This window comes from Mus pahari, chromosome 14 (genome assembly GCF_900095145.1).
Source record: "Mus pahari chromosome 14, PAHARI_EIJ_v1.1, whole genome shotgun sequence".
Lineage (NCBI taxonomy): Eukaryota > Metazoa > Chordata > Mammalia > Rodentia > Muridae > Mus > Mus pahari.
The window spans coordinates 29,686,581-29,707,566 of NC_034603.1; the positions used below are offsets into that span (position 1 = coordinate 29,686,581).

At 53.2% G+C, this 20,986-nt stretch overlaps 2 protein-coding genes across 2 annotated transcripts in view; one reads left to right on the forward strand and one right to left on the reverse strand.

Annotated features, from left to right (window-relative positions):
* Window positions 1–1,130: 1,130 nt before the first annotated feature.
* On the forward strand, window positions 1,131–20,624 carry Grap (GRB2 related adaptor protein). Its single transcript, XM_021211952.2, has 5 exons — window positions 1,131–1,294; window positions 7,878–7,975; window positions 12,108–12,230; window positions 17,704–17,872; window positions 19,496–20,624. Exons 1-5 carry the CDS (start codon window positions 1,217–1,219, stop codon window positions 19,679–19,681), a joined length of 654 nt encoding a protein of 217 aa, XP_021067611.1. The 5' UTR covers window positions 1,131–1,216; the 3' UTR covers window positions 19,682–20,624.
* Slc5a10 (solute carrier family 5 member 10) overlaps window positions 20,607–20,986 on the reverse strand; it is a 47,627-nt gene continuing 47,247 nt past the window's right edge. The window contains exon 15 of the mRNA XM_021211954.2: window positions 20,607–20,955. Within this exon, the coding sequence (XP_021067613.1) occupies window positions 20,849–20,955 (107 nt within the window). The 3' untranslated portion in view covers window positions 20,607–20,848. The remainder of the gene's footprint in view (window positions 20,956–20,986) is intronic.

Genomic DNA, 20,986 nt, shown 5'->3' on the forward strand with positions numbered 1-20,986 from the left:
GCAGAGGCAGGCAGATTTCTGAGTTCAAAGCCAGCCTGGTCAATAAATAAATAAATAAATAAAAAATAAAAATTCTGACTTCATCTGGATCCATCTGGTTCCCATCCCACAGCCTGGGTTCTCTAGCTGTCCCTGTGTGTTTGGAGAATACTGGTTCTCGGTGGTTCCGTGTGGAGAACTCTGGTTGCAAATGTATAGCTGTGTTTCTTCATGTTGTGTTTTGCCCCCCTAGGACTCACAAGACTGCTGTCCGCACCAGTGTCACAGCCCTTAACAGTCGCACAGCTGTAATGCCTTCGGACCACAAGCCACAGAAAGCTCAGGTGGTACCCAATGTTTAAAACACAGCAGGGGCCTTATAAGCGAGGTTTTGATGGGTGAATAGGAGCTTCCTGGGCAAGTAGGAAAGGGTGGTGTGCCCACCACAGTGGGTGGAGCCTGGAGTTTGCTTGCAGTGGAATACCCAAGAGGGTACATGAGGGAGCTGTGTGGAGGTGATGGTTGGAAGTCTGAGGTAGTAGGTGCTTAGGAATCTCGCTACAGGTGTCAGTAGTTGTCCTGGTTAGATTTTCTCTTCAACTTGACACAAGCCAGGGTCATCTGGGAAGAGGTAATCTGAGTTGAGAATTGGCCTGTAGACAAATCTGTAGACAAGTTTTCCTGATTGATGATTGGTGTGGATGAGTCTAGTTCTCTGTGGTAGTTCCACCCCTGGGTAGGTGGTTCTGGGTGTATAAGAAAGTAGGCTGAGCAAGCCATGGGAAGCGAGCCAGTAAGCAGTGTCCCTCCGTGGTCTCTGCTTCAGTTCCTGCCTCCAGGTTGTTGCCTTGGCTTTCCTGATAGACTGTAATCTAAGCCAAACAAACCCTTTCCTCCCAAGTCGCTTTTGGTTTTGGTGTTTTTTTCACAGCCATAGAAATGCCATGTAAGACAAATAAGAAATGTGAAGGCTGAGAGACAGAGGCCTAGCACGAGACAGCTCTCCATTGTCCAATAGTGGGGACTCCCCCCACAGCCAAAGTGGGCTTATGAGCACACCCTCTCTGAGCTATGACAAGGGTGACATGTCTTTGCTTCCTGTTTCTCCCCCATCAAGGGCAGTTTCCGGCTGCAGCTTCAAAAGAACAAATACTCAAAACAAAGGAAGTGGTCCTCTCCTGCAGGAAGCAGGAAGCTGTAGCTGCTGGGTCCTCAGCTGAAGCCCAGGGACAGTGGGATGGAGTCCGTGGCCCTGTACAGCTTCCAGGCCACCGAGAGTGACGAGCTGGCCTTCAACAAGGGGGACACGCTTAAGGTACAGAGGGCTGGAGCTGGCCTGAGTGGGCTAACAGGGCTGGTAGGGTTGGAACCAGCACCCCAGATCGTCCTGGGAGTCTGGGCTGTGAGGGACAGGCGCAGATTAGCTGCCTCTGTCCTCTGCAGTTTCCTCATTTAGGAAACTGGAGTAGTGTTTATTACTGATCCTTCCTTTGGGGTCATTTGAGAGTCTGAGGCCACAGTGCCTGGTGGGAGTTGCCTCAATCCCACAGTTTTCTAGGGGTTGTTTGTTTGTTTTTTAAGAAAATAAGTTTAATAGACAAATTTTGAGATGAATAACAGAGAGAGAGAGAGAGAGAGAAGCAGAGACACAGAGGCAGAAATCATGTATGTGTGTGTGTGTGTGTGTGTGTGTGTGTGTGTGTGAGAGAGAGAGAGAGAGAGAGAGAGAGAGAGAGAGTCTAAAATAAGCAGACATCCTAACTTCATTGGACTAACATAGCTGGGATTAAGCTGTATTGATGGGAAAGGAGAAATAGAACTATACACTTCATTTGTTCTCACCTGAGCCACTCTCAATCGCAGTGGTGGCCTTCCAAGTCCTTGGACACACGAGTGTGAAATCTCTACCTGGGATGCCCTTACTTAGAAGTTCGAGTATGACAGGAGAGCCGAGGGGCCACACGAGAGTGGCCATGCTGAACCATGGACACTAGAATGCTAGTGGCCCATCCTGTGCCCTCCATTGCCCCTCTGTGACCCCCTGGCACAACAGACACAGGGCTACATGGCTACCACCCTGAGCCCCGACCCAAAGATTCAAGCATGGAGACAGACTCTTTAGAGCCATCCTGAACATGGGTCCCAGGCTCAATGTGGAGCTCCTGGCTGTGGAAGACCACTGCCTGGTTGCAGTGAGTGAGGCACAGCAAGGTGTCTGTATGTGTGTAGTGTGGTGTGAACTAATCTCTATTGCTTTAACTCCTGGGCCTTTCTTTGTTCAGTCCCCTGGGTGTCTAAAGCTCTAAGCTGGGGTTCTAAAGCAACCACATGCCTTTGTGCACCCCCTTCTTCAAGCTAAGGTGCTGGCACCCATATCTACCTAAGCTGTCGGCTCTGGTCCTATGCACACTCAACCAGTTTGGCCTCAGAAAGGTCTGGGGTGGGAGACTGTCCAGATCCAAGTTCAGTTCAGAGGCCTCAGCTACTCTGGAAATCAGCATGGGCTATATCTTTCACACACACTAGAGGCTGGAGGGTAGCTGGCCCATAAAAAGTAGCAATGCTGTGTGGAAGATTCTGGCCTGGGGTCAGAGGAGCCAGTGCGGTCCCTGGGGTACCTACTGTGCAGAGCAAAAGCCTCCTCCGTCACAACCTTCCAACAAGCCGGGGATCACTTTGCTAAGAGTCTACTGAGAAAGAGGAGGGGGGTCCTTCTATGCACCATAAGTCATGAGAATTTGGGGGACCTGAAGGCACAAGGCAGGGGCAGCGTGCACACTTGGCTTTTAGTGAGGGAGCGGAAGGAACGCACAAGAGGCTATGGGTAGTTGGCAGACCTTGGGGGGCAGCTTCTCCCTTCACTCGTTTGACAAACACCAGGCTTAGCCAAGCTTCATGCAAGGGCATGGGGAGTGAGGCAGGAGGCTGAGGGTTGGGAGGGCTGCTTGTAGGTGAGGAAATTGGAACAAGAGAGAAGAATTGTTCTCAAAAGAGGTGTGGGAACCTGGAGACTGAAAGAGCTGCCTGTGCAAAGAGCCTTGGGGGGAGAGGGAGCACCCAATCTAGAGCCTGGGGAAGACAGGGCACCCAGCCCAGAGCCTGGAAGAGAGGGGGCACCCAGCCCAGAGCCTGGGAGAGAGAGGGCACCCAGCCCAGAGCCTGGGAAAGAGAGAGCACCCAGCCCAGAGCCTGGGGGAGAGGGAGCACCGAGTCCAGAAACAGCTTTCCGGAAGGCTCCTCAAAGCAGGGCCTTGACCTGTTTGAAGAGTTTGACTGAAGTATGAGAGGGAAGGGAAGACTCTGGGCCTGTTGGGCAAGCAGAAGAGACACAGAAGTAGCTCAGACTAAGAAAACCTTCCTAACTTAAATGACAATAATATGCAAAGAGCTCTTTTGTCTTGTTTGGGTTGGTTTGGTTTGGTTTGGTTTGGCCTGATTTTTTGACGTAGGGGTAGGGTTCCTCTGTGTAGCCCTGGCTGTCCTGGAATTCGCTCTGCAGCCCTGGCTGGCCTCTGCCTCTCCCTCCCTCGTGCTGTAACCGACTGTGTTCACCACTGTGCCCGCACCACTTTGCTTTAAAAGCAACTTGCTTTTGAAAACAACAGTGAAACCTCCAAGGTTGCAAAGAGCACAGGGAGATCTGTACCTTCCCGTTGGGGTGGCAGACGAGTGAAGTGACATAATGATCTATGGCAGTGGTTCTCAACCTTCCTAATGCTGTGACCCTTTAATACAGGTCCCCATGTTGTGGTGACCCCTAACCATGGAATTATTTTTGTTGCTACTCCCTAACTGTAATTTTGCTACTGTTGTGAATTGTAATGTAAATATCTGTGTTTTTCAATGGTCTTAGGCAACCCTGTGAAAGGGTTGTTTGACCCATAAAGGGGTTGCAGCCTACAGGTTGGGAACCACTGATCTAGATGAATATAAAAAGCTTTACATTTTTGCACTAGGAGTCAGGTGGTAATTGGTGCACGCTTTTAATCCCAGCACTTGGGAGGCAGGAACAGGCAGATCTCTGTGAGTTTGAGGCCAGCCTGGTCTACAGAGAAAATTCCATGATAGACAGGACTACACATAGGGAAATTGTGTCTTGAAAAAAAAAAAAAATTTTTTTTTTTTTTGGCGGTAGTCCAGATGGCACTCTTGATGTTGAAGTGATTGCCTGGACAGCATTGGAAATCCCTTCTCAAAATGAATAAATGAAAAACAATCTGTTGTATGGCCCAGAAACTCCCTTTATAGCCAGACAGGACTCTTAAGCATCTAGCAGCAGGTCCTAGGTCCAGGTCTAGACTCCAGCTAATCATGAGAAAGCAAACAGCCAGGCAGACAGGATCGGTTCCTCCAGGCAGCTTCCCTTCTGGGGGGGCTGGGGGTGCACACTCTGTGGAAGGACTTAGCACTAGCTGGGTGGGGGTGGGGCCGAAGCCCATCCTTTCCATCCCAGAGCACCTGAAATTGCTGAGCGTGCAGACTTGGTAAGGTTGTCCAAGTGCAAAATCACATTGTTTTTGTTTATTTGCATGTTCTTTTGTGTGTGTGTAAAATTAGACTTATTAGTGTGTGTGTGTGTGTGTGTGTGTGTGTGTGTGTGTGTGTGTGTGTGTAGAGGTCAGGGAATGTCTTGTAGAGCCACCATGTGGGTCCCAGGGATCAAACCCAGGCCATCAAGCTTGGCAGCAAGTGCCTTTGTCTACTGAGCCATCTCCCTGGCCCTCTTTCTTGTTTTTCAGCCTTGTGAAGTCCAGGCTGGCCTTGAATTCACTGTGTAGCCCAGGCTAGCTTCAAACCTGCAGTAATCCTCCTGCTTCGCCTCCTCGGTGCCAGAATAGAGGTGCATGCACAGAAGCCCTGCCCTTTTTTCTTGCAGTGTTAGGGATTAAACTCAGGACCTTGTGCATCTTGGGCAAACACTTTCCCTCTAGGTCTCACTTCACGGTCCTTGCTCCTGGCGGCTCCTGTAACCCTTCCTGTGTTGATTTTAACTGGCTAGGCCTTAGACTTGCTTCAGACTGGCAGGAAAACTGCACAGATAAAAGGGGGACATCCCTACTGTTGCAGCCAGCAGCCAGCCGCTAGCCATGGTCACGATGAACTGGTTTGATATATTAGTACCGACCACCACCCATCCACACTTCCTATGCATTTCAATTTGTTAACATACTGTGTTAAATGCTACTCAGTATCTTTGTTATGAGATATTTTTTTTTTTTTTTAGCATCGTTTTGAATTTGACCCCAGGGTGCTTCCCTACCTCACTATAGTCTCTCCCTGCTGTCGGTAGCTTAGAAACATTAGAGCCCTGCGTACGGCAGCTCCTTCCTGTCTGGCTAGGGCTACCCTGTATGCTGGTGTCCAGCCCCTCCCCTGGTGGGTTCTGGTGGGTGTAACTATGTCACACCAAGTGGTGCCAGCTTGCAGGTGGGGACACAACTTCCTCTCCAGGTGCTGCTCAGAAAACGTAGGTGGAAACCCCCTAGACCATAGGCTTTCTCAGGACATGTGGCCCTGAGTGATTCTCACCAGGGATGAAGGCCCTCTTTGGCAGGCAGGTCCTTCCAGGTATACAGAAGCCAATGTTAGCTAGAGAACAAGCATGGTGCTGCGCTCTCTCTCTCTCTCTCTCTCTCTCTCTCTCTCTCTCTCTCTCACACACACACACACACACACACACACACACAATCTCTCCATGATTAGCTTGCCCCAGGGACTCAGACTGATATCTCCCTGGGAAGCTAATGGTACCGTGCACTCTAGCGGCCTGCCCCTCAAACCTTCCAGCTCTGGACTCCTGCCTGGAATCTGAGCATCTCTCCCTGCCCTCCCCCTCTGGTCATGGAGCTAGTGCACTGCTCCTCAGACCCATGCCCTTTTTTCAAGGAGCCTGAGTTGGGCCTCTGCCCTGGCTGTCCCCCTATTTCCTCTACCTTGGACACTGACCCCCTATTCCCTCTACCTTGGACACTGTCCCATCTTTTCATCATTGATTTCTTTTTCTTTTCCTTTTGCCGGTGACGGATGGAGAACCACAAACAGGTCTAACCATGTAGTCCAAACAGACCTGGAACTCAAAAATCCTCCTGTTCCAGCTTTCTAAGGGCTGGGGTGACAGGCATGGGCCACCAAACTAGCTGGTCTTTTCTTGTAAATTGGGGCACCTCCCACGTGCATGTGTGTGAGCGCGCGCGTGTGCACGTGCACATGTGCGCACGTGCTTTTCTTGAGCACTCTGTGTGCCCCTCTGGCAGCTCCTTGTCCAGACAGTGGCTCCCTGACACTCCTTGCTGGACGAAGCTGTTGTTTGTCTCTCACCTTCTTTAAGGCATCCTCGGGGACAGGCTCCTATCATTCATAGCACCTCCAGGCTTCTTTTGTTGTCTGCACCCCGATAGGTGCTCAGGAAAGCTGTCAGTGACTGCATCTGGGGGCAGTAGGAAGGCCAGCAGCAGTCAGGGCCAGTGGTGGGACAGGCAGGCTCTGAGCTTGACCTAGGATGCAGTACTAACCTGAAGGGTGTTCTCTGGGGAAGGGGGTCTCACAGCTCCAAAGGTCCAGGGCTCTGTCAACAATAAGAATCCAGCAAGGTAAGCATAGAAGCATCCCTGGTCTGCACAAAGAGATGGATGGAAGCACAGCGCATGGCTGGGGTTGAGGGCACAGTGTCCACATGGGAACTACAGCATGAGACATTAGGTGGTTGGTCACAGCTATGCCCATTAACAGATAAGCTAAGAGAGTGCAGGGTTCCAGCTAGTTGGAGCCAAATCCCTAGAGACAACAAAAGTAGCCAGAGCTCAAAAGCACTGGCTAGAATTTCTTTCTCAAGCTGTGGCCACATTGGGGGAATCGTTTCATTTAGAGTGAAAGTGGTTCTGAGCCAGCTACCCGCTTCCATCTGTCCAACTACCCGCTTCCGTCTGCCCAGCACTGCTGACCTTCTTCAGGCCAGGAAGGAAGGAAGGGCGGAAGGGCTCAGCCTGGCTTCAGTGCCTCCCCCAGGGTGGGGGCTCAGGACTGGGCTGAGGCACAAGCCCAGCCTTTTAGCTGCTTTTCACTTGCAGATCATACATGCAGACATGTAGACATAGCAATTTCCCCGTTTCTATTGCCCCGGTGCAGAGGGGAGCCAGCTCTGCAGCCTGCTCCTAAGCAGAGAAGGGGCTCAGGCTTGGCGCCAGGGACAAGGCAGGAGTCCAGTGGGGTGAGAGCCAGTGGACCATGGCTCCCAAGGCCAGCATTGCCAATGCTCCATACCAACTGTAGGGACTGTGTATGCTGCCCTGGCCCTTCTCTAAGCCTGTCTGAGGGACAGCACTTGGTGATGGCAGCTTCTTCAGCTTGTTTGAGAACTGGAGTGACCCAGAGCAAACGTACCCATGGCATGGAGGATGCTGTCCCCTCCTGCTTTCCACCCTTCAGTGGTTCACCCAGTGACTCTCTACCTAGTTCCAGCTAGTTCACCTGGGGTGACAGGGCCACAGACTTGGAGGGTATCTGTGGGGCCTAAGTATCTGGACCTGACTCTGGGAACTGGCCTCATCAGAAGAACATGGGATCTTTTGTTTGTCCCCCTACTCCTGATCCTCACTGTCATCCCAAACACTAAATATATGTGACCTGTTGGAGCTCTCTGACTCATCTGGGGGCCTTCATATCATATCTCAGTGGTCATACCCTGCGAACACAGCTCAGTCAAGAACCAAAGAACACAAGTCTACTCCCTTTCCCCGAGGCCCCTGGGGGTCTGGATAGAAGGTGTAGATGTCCACCTGCCAGTAGGCAGGCTTGACCTGTGAGATGCCATAGGTCCCCATCCAGGGCTCTGTCCTCTGGGAAAGGCCTGGGGGCATCCTCAGCAGGTGGCCAAGTAGACATATTGTTCCTTCCTACAGATCCTCAACATGGAAGATGACCAGAACTGGTACAAGGCCGAGCTCCGAGGAGCCGAGGGGTTTGTTCCCAAGAACTACATCCGTGTAAAGCCACACCCGTGAGTAGTCACCACTGCCACCATCCACCTGGAGGCGATTCGACCCCACCTTGCCTTGCCAGAGCCAAGCTGCTTGGGGTACAACACACCCCAAGAAGATGGGCACTGGCTGACTGGTCTGGGACTTGGATAGAAGTCCAGTTTGGCCCAGATATCTCAGGTCTGGGACCTAGGTCAGGCTCTTAGCAGATGGCATCCAATATTGCTCTCAGAACGTCTGGGCAGCTAAAGGATCCTTGAACACCAACTGGATATACTTTAAATGGCATCTGAGTCATCAATCTGATTCCAGGGAGCCAGACACAGGGACAGGGTATCAGAACAGTGGGATGCATGGGGCACAGAAAGTATATATACAGTGTGTGTGTGTGTGTGTGTGTGTGTGTGTGTGTGTGTGTGTGTGTGTGTNGTGTGTGTGTGTGTGTGTGTGTGTGTGTGTGTGTGTGTGTGTGTGTGTATGTGTGTGTAGAAAGGCAGGCAGCATCAGTGTGCCTCTCAGAAAAGGTGGCAATGAGTGAGATGCTGAGGGATACATAGGAGTTGGCTGTATAGACAAGGGCAATGGCTTTTGGCATTTTCGGGGGAAGGTGGAAAGAGGGAGGAAGCCAGAATGAGGCAAGGAAAGAGATGAGCAGAACCTTTAGTACAGGGGACAGGCGCCAAGACAAGGGAGGCATGAAGGTGCCAGGTGCGGGTGGAAGCTGTGCTGTGTGGCTGGGTGGAAGGGAAGGAGGCACAGGGAGGGAGCCCAAAGGGTACTTCCTCTTTGTCTTTTTTTTCTGCTTGTTTCCAAAGCTGCTGCCACCTCTGGCTTCCTCTGCTGTGCCGGAGGTGGCAACACCTGTTCCGGGTCCCCATCCCTAATCACTCCGCTTGGCTTTCCTGCCAGAGACAGGAGGGGGACACAGGGGAAGAAAAGCATAGCATGCTGCCTGGGTGCTAGCCAGGTGAGGGCTGGGGCATGCAGGAGCTCAGGCTGCGGTCACCTGGGTGGCCGGCCACAGGAAGGGCTTAAAGGCAGAGGTTGGAAGGCTGTAGAGTCTGAACTGCTGAACAGACCTGACCTAGGGCCTGGAGAGGGATTGCAAGGGCTGCAGTCCCATGCAGTCAGGCTGTCATGGAGGCCAGGACAAAGGAGGGTTCATCAGGATACTCAAGAGTCGAGGAACCCAAGCCCCTGGTGCCTGGAAGTATTGGTACCTGCCTATACTTGGATCAAGCAGGGTCATGATCAGGTGGTCACCAGATCCTAGGGGACATGCTGACTAGCTGGCCCAGTTTGGTCATCTTAGGCCCTACCCTGGCCCAAAACAGCTGTGAGGGTCACCCCCTTTTGGATACGAAGGCTCTGAATCTGGTGGTGGGGAGAGAGATGTGTGTAGCCCTAGAAGGCTTCTTCTACCTATGGCAGGTCCACTCTTTCCCTGAGCCCCAGGATGTCCTCTGTCCCTGGATCTGGAGATGCAGGTCCTCTATTCTCAGGGGAATTGGAGGGCAGGGAGGTGGTTGTAGGGGCAGGGAGGGCTACTCAGCAACAGCAAAAACCCCTGGGCCTGGAGGTTCAAATAGAAGTTTGCCAGGGATAACAGAAACAGGCCCAGGGATGTGTGGGAGGTAGGATATGAAGCATATTACGAAAGCGGGAGGTAAAACACCTTCAGCTGTTCGTATAGCTGCCCACTGCCCGCCTAGGTGGGAACTATTAACATCATCTTATAGGCTGGGCGGTGGTGGCTCACACCTTTAATCCCAACACTTGGTAGGTAGAGGCAGATGGATTTCTTGAGTTTGAGGCCAGCCCAGTAAACAGAGCAAGTTCCAGGACAGCCAAGGCTACACAGAGAAGTCCTGTCTCAGAAACAAACGAACGAACGAACAAACAAACAAACAAACAAACAAGGACAAACCCATCCCCTTATAGACCAGGAGAGGCACAGAGAGACTCTGGCTTGTCTAGGATCACTTAGCCTGCAAGAAGTAGACTGGGATTGCAGCTGGTGGTGGAGGCCCTTCATGAGTCACCAGAGAGGGGCAGAAAGCCCACGAGAGCAGCTGTGTGGGGGCGAACCTCAGACTCGCTAAGCAGCCTCTCAGGAGACCTCAGTCCTCCCTGGCTTCCAGTGTCCACCCCAGTACAAGATGGAGTGGTGAAAATTGAGATTTAGAACTTCCTTCAACTGTCCTTCAAGCAGGTGAACCCTCCTCCATAACTCACAGCCTACTAGACCAGTCCCCCCATGACCCTGTCACCCAGTGTTCCCACTTTTCATCTCTGCTGTAGGTATTAGGGTTCTCTCTCACTCTCTCTCCTCTCTCCTCTCTCTCTCCGCTCTCCCTCTCTCTCTCCGCTCTCCCTCTCCCTCTCCCTCTCTGTCTCTTCCAGTTAGAATCTAACAATGACTGGCTATGACCAGAAAGTCCAAGAAGCCAGTAGTTGCTCAGTCAACAAAGCTGGATGTCTCAGCTGATTCAGTACACACTGGAATCCTGCAGAATCAGGCTCTGATGCCAATCAATGAAGGAACGGACTTGCTAGCAAGTCAATGGCAAGCAGGCAGAGAGCAAAGATATCTTCCTCCATATCTTTAAATAGGCTTTCAGTAGGTGTGGCCAGATTAGAAGTGGGTTATCCTAGTTCCAAAGATCTGGATTAAAAGTGTGTCTTCCTACCTCAGAGATTCAGATCAGAAGTAGATCTTTCCACTTCGAATTAAGCAACAATCCCTCACGAGTGTGCCCTCTACTTGGGGGTTTTAGTTAATTCCAGATGTAGTCAAGTTGACAACCAAAAATAGCCACCACTGAGACCAAGTTCCAACGTGGATTTTAGAGTTATGTCTAGGCATGGCAGGCAGTTTCCAGTTCATGAGGACCCCCCACCTCCCAGAGAATCCTCTCTAGATCCAGCACTCTAGCCTAGTAATTCAATACAATACCCTAGGGTCAGCAAGTGAGTGAAAGGCCCTTGAGGCTGGCTAGCCCAGCAGACAGGAAGGACCCCAGGAGAGGCTAGGAGAGGCTGTTCCAACCTTGCAAGAGTCCCAAGACCTAGTGGGTGCAGTTCTGTTCCAAGTCTGCTCGTACTCGGGAGAGACACAGGGCAGGGGGGGGCACTATTTTTATTTGTTTGTTTGTTTGTTTGTTGAAACAGGGTTTCTCTGTGTAGCCCTGGCTGTCCTGGAACTCACTTTGTAGTCCAGGCTGCCCTCAAACTCAGAAATCCGCCCGCCTCTGCCTCCCGAGTGCTGGGATTAAAGGCGTGCGCCACCACGCCCGGCTAATTCTATGCTTTTTTAACTTTTAAAATTCTGTACTGGGCCAGTGAGACAGCTCTGTGATTAAAGGCACTTCTCACCAAGTCCAGTGACTTGATTTCAGTCCCCAGGACATGAACGGTGGAAGGGGAGAACTGACTGGTCGTCCTCTGGTCTACATATATGTAGTGTGTACATTCCTGAACATGTATGCACCCACACAGAAATAAACAAATAGTTTTGAGAGCACATACTGCTCTTGCAGGGGATCCATGTTTGGTTCCTAGCACCTACATCTGGCAGCTCACTCCCACTCTGGGAGACCTGACACCCTCTTCTGGACTCACATATAATTTAAAACAATAATGAAAATAAATCTTAAAAAAGAAAAATAATTGGGGCTGGTGAGATGGCTCAGTGGGTAAGAGCACCCGACTGCTCTTCCAAAGGTCCGGAGTTCAAATCCCAGCAACCACATGGTGGCTCACAACCATCCATAACAAGATCTGACGCCCTCTTCTGGAGTGTCTGAAGACAGCTACAGTGTACTTACATATAATAAATAAATAAATCTTTAAAAAAAAAAAAAAAAGAAAGAAAGAAAGATAATCTCTGTCTACAGACCAGACAGGCGTGCCGGCTGGTGAAGCACCTGACTCTGGTCTTTCTGTCTTGGGTGTGGGTTTGCCTGGCCTGGTAGGGACAGCAGGGACAGGTTGCCTCAGCTCTGGTCTGCCTCTCCTATGTGACCTTGATTTTCTTCCCTATTTCTCAATTTCCTCAAAATGGTCACAATGACACCTCTGAGGAGGGAATGAAGGTCAGCCCTGCCATCGACCTAAGGGATACCTCCAGACATGGTCCCCCTCTCCCCACAGGTGGTACTCAGGCAGGATTTCTCGACAGCTGGCCGAAGAGACCCTGATGAAGCGCAACCACCTAGGAGCCTTCCTGATCAGGGAGAGTGAGAGTTCCCCTGGCGAGTTCTCGGTCTCCGTGAAGTGAGCTCCGGGGCAGAGTGGGTGGGAGCAGGGGCGGGGGTGGGGGCAGTCCTGGCAGAGCCACTGGCTGGGTGAAGGGCTCAGCAATCAAGCGTGGAGGTTTCATGGTTAGAGAGTGGGGGGAGGATGCCCAATGGGGCCCCAGGCTGGTGACCAGAAAGTTCTGCCGACAGGGTACCACTTGCTGACAACAGTGTCTGTGTTGAGAGCACCGACTCTGAGGCCAGGTACAGCTAATTCTGATGTTGTCACTTTGTGGCTGTGTGGCACAGGACCAGTTCCTTAACCCTGCTGAGCCTGTTTCCACACAGATAAAATAGGTCACTGGAAGAATGAGTCAGTAGACCTAAAGCAGAACGCTGTCTTAACTCCATAGGGAGGAACTCACACCTTATAAGAAGGCGCCTGGCCACAAGAGCCAAAACAGGGGTGCTGGACTGGGGACTGTGCGGTGGCTTACTAGGATGAACATGGTGGCTCCGCAGTCTGGCAAAGCAGAAGGGACTGAGGGCAGCAGGGTCACACGCAGAGCGAGGGGGACCATAGGGCAGAGGACTGGTACACAGCTTGGGTTTTCTCTCAGAGCAACAGGGAGTCATGAGGGGTACAGAAGGGGAGGATGAAGTTCCATCCATAGCAGGCCCCCCCCTGCTGACTGTGAGGAGGAGGGATTTTGGGGGGAGGGAGGTAGCAGGGAAGCAGGAGGAAGGGAGTGGGGTCAGGGCCTGGTGACATGGCTTAGGACTCTGTTGCCTGACTGTGTCTGGGGTAGTGGAATGCGACAACGTCGTGCTACTGTGCTAAAGGGACAGAGGAAGGTGTGGCCTATTTATGGCTCTTCAAGAATGCTTGCTCCCAGGCCACACTTGACCTCTGGCCAGTGGCTTTCCACAACAGACATACCGAGGATCAGGGCAGTGTGTGAAGACCCTGCAGCTCCTGTGGGCCGCTGTCTTTCCCCTCTGTTCTGATTGCCGGTGGAGCTGTAAGACCCCACGCCAGGGTGGGGCTACCGCTCTAAGGCCACAACCCGGTGCATCATCATGTGTTCTGTCTCCCGCTGCTGCTTAGCAGCCACCCTAACCATGCAGCAGCCATTGGCTCCTCCAGGAAGGTCCCCCACACCTTCTCCAGCTTCCTTGCCTATCTGGCACCATATGTACAGGAAGGTTCTGTACCCGAGTCTGGCCTGGACATCCCTGCCCCTTAACTCCCTAAGGGTCACAGCAGAAAGTGACTCCTAGGGATGACACCGCCAGGAGGATAGCCCAACCTCAGTAACTCTTGGAAGCTTCCCAGAGACCCAAGGTCACCTAGCTAGACAGGGGCACCCGGCCCAGATCGGCTCAGAGTAGGAGCAGAGAGGAACCTGACCCGTCCCACTCCTCTTGAGCTCCCCACAGATCCAGGCTGCCTTGGCAGCCCTTGGAGGGTGGTCCTGGCTAGCCACCCTGGGACAGGGGCAGAAGTACCGGATACACATAGACCCAGAAGCTCCACCATGAGTAGGTGCGGAAGGAAGTCCACAAACAGAGGACATACTCTGAGAGGAGAAGGGGTGGCAGAACCAGGCCTTAAGCATGTGTGGGAGCTCTGCTGGGGCCTGGGGGTGCCAGGCACAGGAAACAGTGTGCGTGAAGATCCCATCAGAGGTCGTACAGTGAGGTCTGTTTGGATGTTAACAAGCCTGACCAGGAAGGGAGATGGCAGTATGCTGGGATAGGTTTTCAGTAGGCGAGCTCAGCCAACGCACGATGCGCAAAGAAACCCTGGCACACACCCACCAGTCACTTCCCAGGAAGTCCTAGGGCACCCACCCACGTTAGGCCTGGGTGGCCAGAGCTTCCCCAGTTCAGCCCTGCGATTGCACTTAGGGCCACCAGGTGGCCATCTCCACCCTTGCTTCCTCCTAGGCTGGGCCAGGGATCTTGAAACTGACTCCCAGAATGGGAGCCCCAGCTCCCATACCCCCTAGCCCTGAGATCCAGGCAAGTTATCCTGGGAACCTCGGCTTCTCTGTCCGTAAAGTAGGCATTGGTACGAACAGAGCTATGATCTGGATGTACACTAACTATGGCCCAAGGTGGACCTGAAGGGGAGCCCCTGTTCAGAGGCCACTTCTGGCCCCATTGCCCTTGCCCAGGGCTCTCTGTAAGACAAATTGGTTGGGGGTTCTGGGAGCCCTGGTCTCCCCCTGGTTTTGCTTGGGACTGATGTATGACTTCAGTCAGGCTCTGGTCCTGTCTTGGTGGTCATCCCTCACCTGTGATCCTGAGGTCAACCTGACAACCAGGAATATAGGTATCCTCCACCCTTCCTGGCATGAGTCCCCCACAAGTCACACAAAGTTGTCACAGGTAGTTTTATGCACGTTGGGTGCTGACCCCCTTGAGCCCATTGGCTGGCACCTCTCTGCCTAACTTTCCCTTCATACTCCTACCCAGCCCCCCCGAGACCCTTCTGTCATGGCTGATGGGAGATAGATCCCAATTAAAGTGTCTTGCTTCCTTTCTTGTGTACCTCGGAGTTGGCACACACTTGTCTATACCATCAGACCGGTGCTACACGGAGCACCCACTGTGGCCTAGGTCCTGTCCCTGGGAGCACCACAGACTAGGACAAAGGTCTTTTGTTCCCTGCGTGCTACTCCTGTGATGAAGAGCACAGGTTTAGCAAATAATGGGGGCTGGGGAAAATGAGCAGGGCTGGGCTGCCAGATCCCAGTGGGCAGGTAAGGAAACCAACACTCCTAGAGAGCGGCGAGAAACTTGCTACTGAGCTCAAGTGTCCTAGTGGACCATTTTCTGAGAGGCAGAGACCTGGCAGGTAGCTTTCTCCCCATCACCCGGGCCTTCCCAGGTCATCCCTGTTCTCCCTGTGTGCTGCAGCAAGGCCCTTGCTCTCCTTTTGTTCCCCAGTGGACAGAGCGGTGAGTGCCCAGACCTGGCCCATGTGAGCCTCAGCTGGGATAATGGCAGCATGGGCTCCTGCCCACCCAACCTTGGCTCCCCTCTCAGGTGCTGCTGCTGCAGCCACTAGGCAGGAAAAACTTGCTGAGCAAGACTGGCTTGACTAAGACCTTGAGCTTTCTGATGCAGGGACCAGGCACAGCACAGTCAGTCAGTGGGGGGTTGGGGTCGGGGTCACAAGATGCTGCTGCCCAGCAAGGGGTGCTGGCAGTCACCTCCACAGAGATGGGAATAGGTAAAGACACATACTAGGACATACTTCAGACACCAGGAGTCCAGCCCATGCTGCCTCTTCTCCAGAACTCAGCTCTGGGGCTTGGGGACAGAGTGGGGTCCTGATGTGGGATGGTGACAAAGAGGGACAGACCCCCCCCCCCCAGACAGCCTAGCTTTCCTTAGCTGGGAAACAGGGACAGCTATGGGCAGGTGGCAGAAAGGACAAGACAAGCCACATACAGCCGTGAGTGACTGTTACACTGCCCAGCCTGAAGATTTCCCAGCTGACATGTTGGAAAGTTCTAGAACTCCTGGCCCCATGCCCTGTCCCCCAGTTCTCCCACGGGATCCAAGAGCATTTCCCTGCAAAACTCTCCAAGCCCCAGGCTCTGAGCTGCTTATAGAGGAACAAGAATTTAGGAGTCCGGAGCCGGCCCCGCCCCACCCCATCCTGCCTTTCTCTGCACTCTTAGCCACACTCACCCTGCTGCTTATAATGACCCCTCCCCGCGCAGCTACACCCGAGGGCAGAGAGGTGGACATACTGTTCCTTGCCCACCCTACAGCTTAGTCACTGCAAACACTATGCTGTCAGCTCATAAGCAGTTTTGTGACTCTCAGGGTTTGTGGCACCTCTAGCAGAACCCTTCTTTTGGGGAAACAGGCCCTTCCAAAGGAGCATAGCAGGGCGGTAAGCTGCTGGTAGGGCTGGCTCGAGGCCAGGTCGCTACAGCCCCCATGGAAAAGCCCTTAGCAAAGTTCCTGGTGAGGGACCCTCAGGGCGGCTCTGTGATAAAGGCTGAAGGCACAGAGAGCTGTTCAGACCCTCAGGGAAGCTCTGTCTCCCCATTCTGGTGCCTGTATGCAAAGCCTTTGTGAATTATGTAAGCAATAAGGCTGGATAAGGATGCAGGGACCCAAGTTGAACCCTGACCCCGGCGAGGATTGTGATATTGGCTCTCCAGAGGGGACAGTTTACCAGAGACTTGAACATGAATAGGAATGCATGAATTCTTTCTGACAGGAAGGCCAAGTGAGATGTTTGCTTATGTAGTCCAGGCTAGCCTCAAACTGGATTCTGGGGTTACAAACCCTGCTGGGGTTACAGGCGGGAGCTGATGCCCTCTCCAGACTTTAGACTGGGCCGGGCAGGGAGTGTCCTCCCATTCATCCTAAATCTCCACTGTTAACCCTGTGAAGCAGCCCGGCCCTGGGGCTGGGGAGAGACTGAGCTGTGGAGGGCCTCCAGGTGGGGCTACAGAACTCAGGAAGGGGTTGGTCTCTCTGGAGGGCGCAGCCCTCATTGGGAATATCTGGGACATATTGTCCCAAAGGGAGTGACGGCTGCCATTGTCACCGCCAGTAATCAATCGGAGAGCTCCCATGAGCATTTCTGACGAGAGGCAGCCCCACCCAGCCTTCCTGTGGATTTCTGAACAGGTTGCAACTAGACTGGGGCCTCAGTTTCCCTACTGTGCTTTAGGCCAAGAGGCAGCACCTGCCACCTCGTGACAGAAAAGGGGTCCCAGAACTTGTAGCTGCTGCCATTCTGGACAAGCATGCTAGCAAGCTGTCCTGGTGTGCAACAGGTTGTTAGCGAGGCCCAGGCAGGTCCCTAACAGGATGGTCTGGTTTACAGGGACTGGGACTTGGTGCAGTTGGGTGGCATTGGTTGGAAAGGTTGAGCAAAGACAGAAAAAGGAAGGGACCGTTGGTGACAGAGAGGCCAGCAAAGACAAGGAGCCAGCTCTTGAATCTGAAGAGCTGGGGGGGGGGGGGGGGGGGCTTTCATGAAGGCCATGGCAGCCGTGGAAGTCTCCTGAGGACATGGAATGTTCGGAATATCTGAGTGTCTCTCATAGGTACAGAGTTTGGTGGGAGTCAGGATGATCTTGGAACTCAACCCCCCAGAGAACTGTGAGGACTGAGGGGGGAGGGGGAAGGGAGGCAAGGGAAGAGGGAGAACGTCAAAACCCCGTGGGGACGCTGAAGAGGTGGGAGAGGGGACTCAGAGGAGCCCAGGGAGGATGCCAGCCAATGTTGTTCAGCTTTCTTATCTGAATGAAGTGTTATCTCTATAGGAAAGCAGAGGTTCGGAGAAGGTAAATAACTTGCTTGGAGTCACGCAGCGAGGAAGTGACCTTGTCCAGCACCCATACCCTGAACCCCATATCCTGCTGCCAGGATGGCTCTTGGTCTCTCTGCCTCCTTAGACTCCAGTTCTCCCTCAGAACAGGGCCTGGCTCCAAAGGTGGGGGCAGGTCTGAGGTATTGGGTCTTCCCCCTAGCTATGGCGACCAGGTGCAGCACTTCAAAGTGCTTCGAGAGGCCTCGGGGAAGTACTTCCTGTGGGAGGAGAAGTTCAACTCCCTCAACGAGCTGGTCGACTTCTACCGCACCACCACCATCGCCAAGAGGCGACAGATCTTCCTGTGTGATGAGCAACCACTGGTCAAGGTAAAGCTGGGACTGGAAGGCCGGAGTCCGAGGGGCATCTCCGTGCATTCCCCAGCAGCCCAGGTCACCAAAGTGACACGAGTGTGGTCCCTACAGCAGTTAAGGACTAGACAGGGAAGGACAGCATAGAAGGTGGAGGCAGTGCAGAGACTCCACTTTGCCAACACAAAAATACTTTGGAGTATACAGTAGATGCTCAATAAGTGCTTGTTAATGCATGTATGTCTGGGCGCCTGCTGAGTCCCACACCTGAGCTGCTCTCTATGCACTAACTTGGGTTTTGGTTTCGGGATCTTTGTTTTGAGGCAGGGTCTTTCTGTGTGTCTCTGGCTGGCCTGAAATGCACTGTGTAGAACAGATGGGCCTTGAAGTCTCACAGTGATCCTCTTACCTCAGCCTCCCCATGGCTGGGGTGTGAGCCTGCTGCTCTGCAGTACGAGCACCTCGCCGTTCCCGTTACACAGAAGAGGAAACTAAGGCTGAGAGCGAGCCAGTTCACGAGAACTCCTGGTCTCTGTTCCCCAAGGAGGCGCTGAACCTGTATGGATGTGGGCAGTGTGACCCTCAGGGATAAGGCAGGGCTGGGCCCAGCATGCAAGGAGATCCATCCACCCCTACTCTTCACAATAACAGCAATTTGCCAGCAGCCTGCCCTTTCATCAGGGAGCCAGGGGCAGCTCTCACTCTCATTAGGATGATGACACCAGCTGACTGGGTTATTAGCGCAGCACGGTGTTTTGCTTAGAGGCTGGGACAAATCAAGATCTGGACATATTCGAACTTGAGTGCTTAGAGAGGGAGGGGAGTGTGACTCCAGCCGAGGCTTGGGGAGGTTCTCCAACTTCGCACAATCAGGCTTTGTGTTTTTCTCTTCTTTCTTGATAGCCTGCTGTGTGGCCTGGGGGAGGGGTCATTTCAACCCTTAGCTGGGCCTCAGTTACCCCTCCATTCACTGTGTTTGCTTTACCAGGAGAGATACACTGTGATTTCAGACCCCAAAAGTGTCCACCAGGCTCCAATGCCCGGCCTGGTGAGCTAAGGTCAGCTGGAAGCTCCTGGTTTCTGAGACCTCAACCCCCTGTACTGGCTCTGCCAGAGCCCTGGGGTCACCCATTGGCAGGGGGCAGGGTGAGAACTTCTTCCTTCCTGGTCTGAGCTCACTGATCCTATCACGTTTTGAAGTTCTGCAGGCTCAGCAGAGGCCGAGGAGAACCCTGTGCTGGGCTCTGCAGATGCCTAGCAAGGGCCGTAGGGAAGACACTGGAGCCAAAGATGAGCCGATGCCACGGCCAGACCTGAGAGCAGAGAGCAGGAGCAGGGTTTCCACTCTGGAAAGCCTGAGGGGGCTGTGGCAGAAACTTCTAAGCCATGAAGCACTCCCTTGCCTGGCATCAGTTACCCTGTGTATGTGGGCCCAGAGGGAGGGAATAGGTCTCAGAGAGAACCAGGCACCAAATCCCACCTGAGGCCCAGGACTGAGGTTCCACACACTACCTGAGCAGCAGAGGGTCCGTGCTCCCTCAGCCCCCCCGCAGGAGCTCACTTCTCCCACGGGGCTCCCGGGGACAGGCAGCTTGCTGCCTCTAAAGGCCACTGACTATTCTGCCCCCTATTTCTCCACAGCCATCCCGGGCTTGCTTTGCCCAGGCCCAGTTTGACTTCTTGGCACAGGACCCATCTCAGCTTAGCCTCCGCCGAGGTGACATCGTGGAAGTTGTGGAGCGTGAGGACCCACATTGGTGGCGGGGCCGAGCAGGCGGGCGCCTGGGCTTCTTCCCACGGAGCTACGTGCAACCGGTACACTTGTGACCACACAAGAGCAGAGGAGCGATGCTCTGGGCTCAGCTTCTTCACACTAACCAGGACCAATATTGGTCACCACCAGGCTGGAAGTGGAAGCCCCCCCCCCCCACCGGCCTGACTGCTTCCCACTGGTCTCTGTGTGTGAAGTCACCTGCCATTGACCAGGCCCATCCTCTCCAGACTTGAGGACCAACTGCTGATGGCTGGGGCCCAGCTCAGAGAGCGCTTCCCTTGAACAGCCAAGTGCTACTCATCTTCCAAAGGCCTTTCAGGTTGTGCAAGTTACTGGGAACTGGCTTAGCCCTGGGCAACCTCAATGTCCATAAGAGTGCAAAGTTCCTCCCGCTCCAACAGCTTGGGGCCTCCTGGCTTTACCCCACCAGCACTGGAATGAGGTTATATAGAGGCAAATCCTGTTGGAAGAGGCCTGATAGGGACAGAGGCAATGTAGTGGGTCCCCTCCTGTTGGCTACAGGCAGAGCCCAGCTTGGAGGCCTTGGCTATGCAGGTTCAGGAGGAACAGCTAGATTATGGCCAGCACTGAGTGAATGCACAGTGCATGGGGGTGGTGCCTGGCCATGGAGGAATCCTGAGCTGCTGCCCTCCAGAGTCAGAGCATCTACAGATAGGGGAAACTGAGTCAGTCTTGGCAAGGCCTAGCATGGTGATGGGCTTTGGTGGGGGGAGGAGAGAGAGAGAGAGAGAGAGAGAGAGAGAGAGAGAGAGAGAGAAGGAGAGACCGAGAGACAGAAGGACAGAGAAAGAGAGACAGAGAGGACCTCTGTGACTGTCTTTAGTCCCTTGAAGAGCCTAGGTTGCAGGCACCCGGGGTTCTCCCTGAGCCCAGGGCTGTCTCAAGACCCTCCAAGCTGTGAGACTGGCATACCCTATGCTCCTAACCAGTACCTGCAAATTCAAAATAAAACATTAACCAGTGGACGTCAATCTTTCTCCCCATATCTGAATTTTTTTTTAAAGTGCTGTTTTTGAAATGATTCTCCACTATATTTTCAGAGCTCCGTGTCTGCTGGCTCAGTCAGACACTTGGTATTGACCCACTGTTTATCTGTGGGCACATTCTGTTTCCTTGGGCCTTCATGTCCAACCCAGGAAGGAAGGTGGTCCTGAGGTCTTGAAGCGCCCGCCTTCCCATTGATGTGTGTGGTGGCAGCATCAGGCAAAATAGGCATAGAAGAAAATGTTGACGCACATGAGGAAGATGGCGCTGAAATTACACACGCGGGTCCAGAAAGCACGTTTCTGGGGTGTTTGGCTGTCACCTAGAGGAGGGTGAAGTAGACCAGTGAGGGA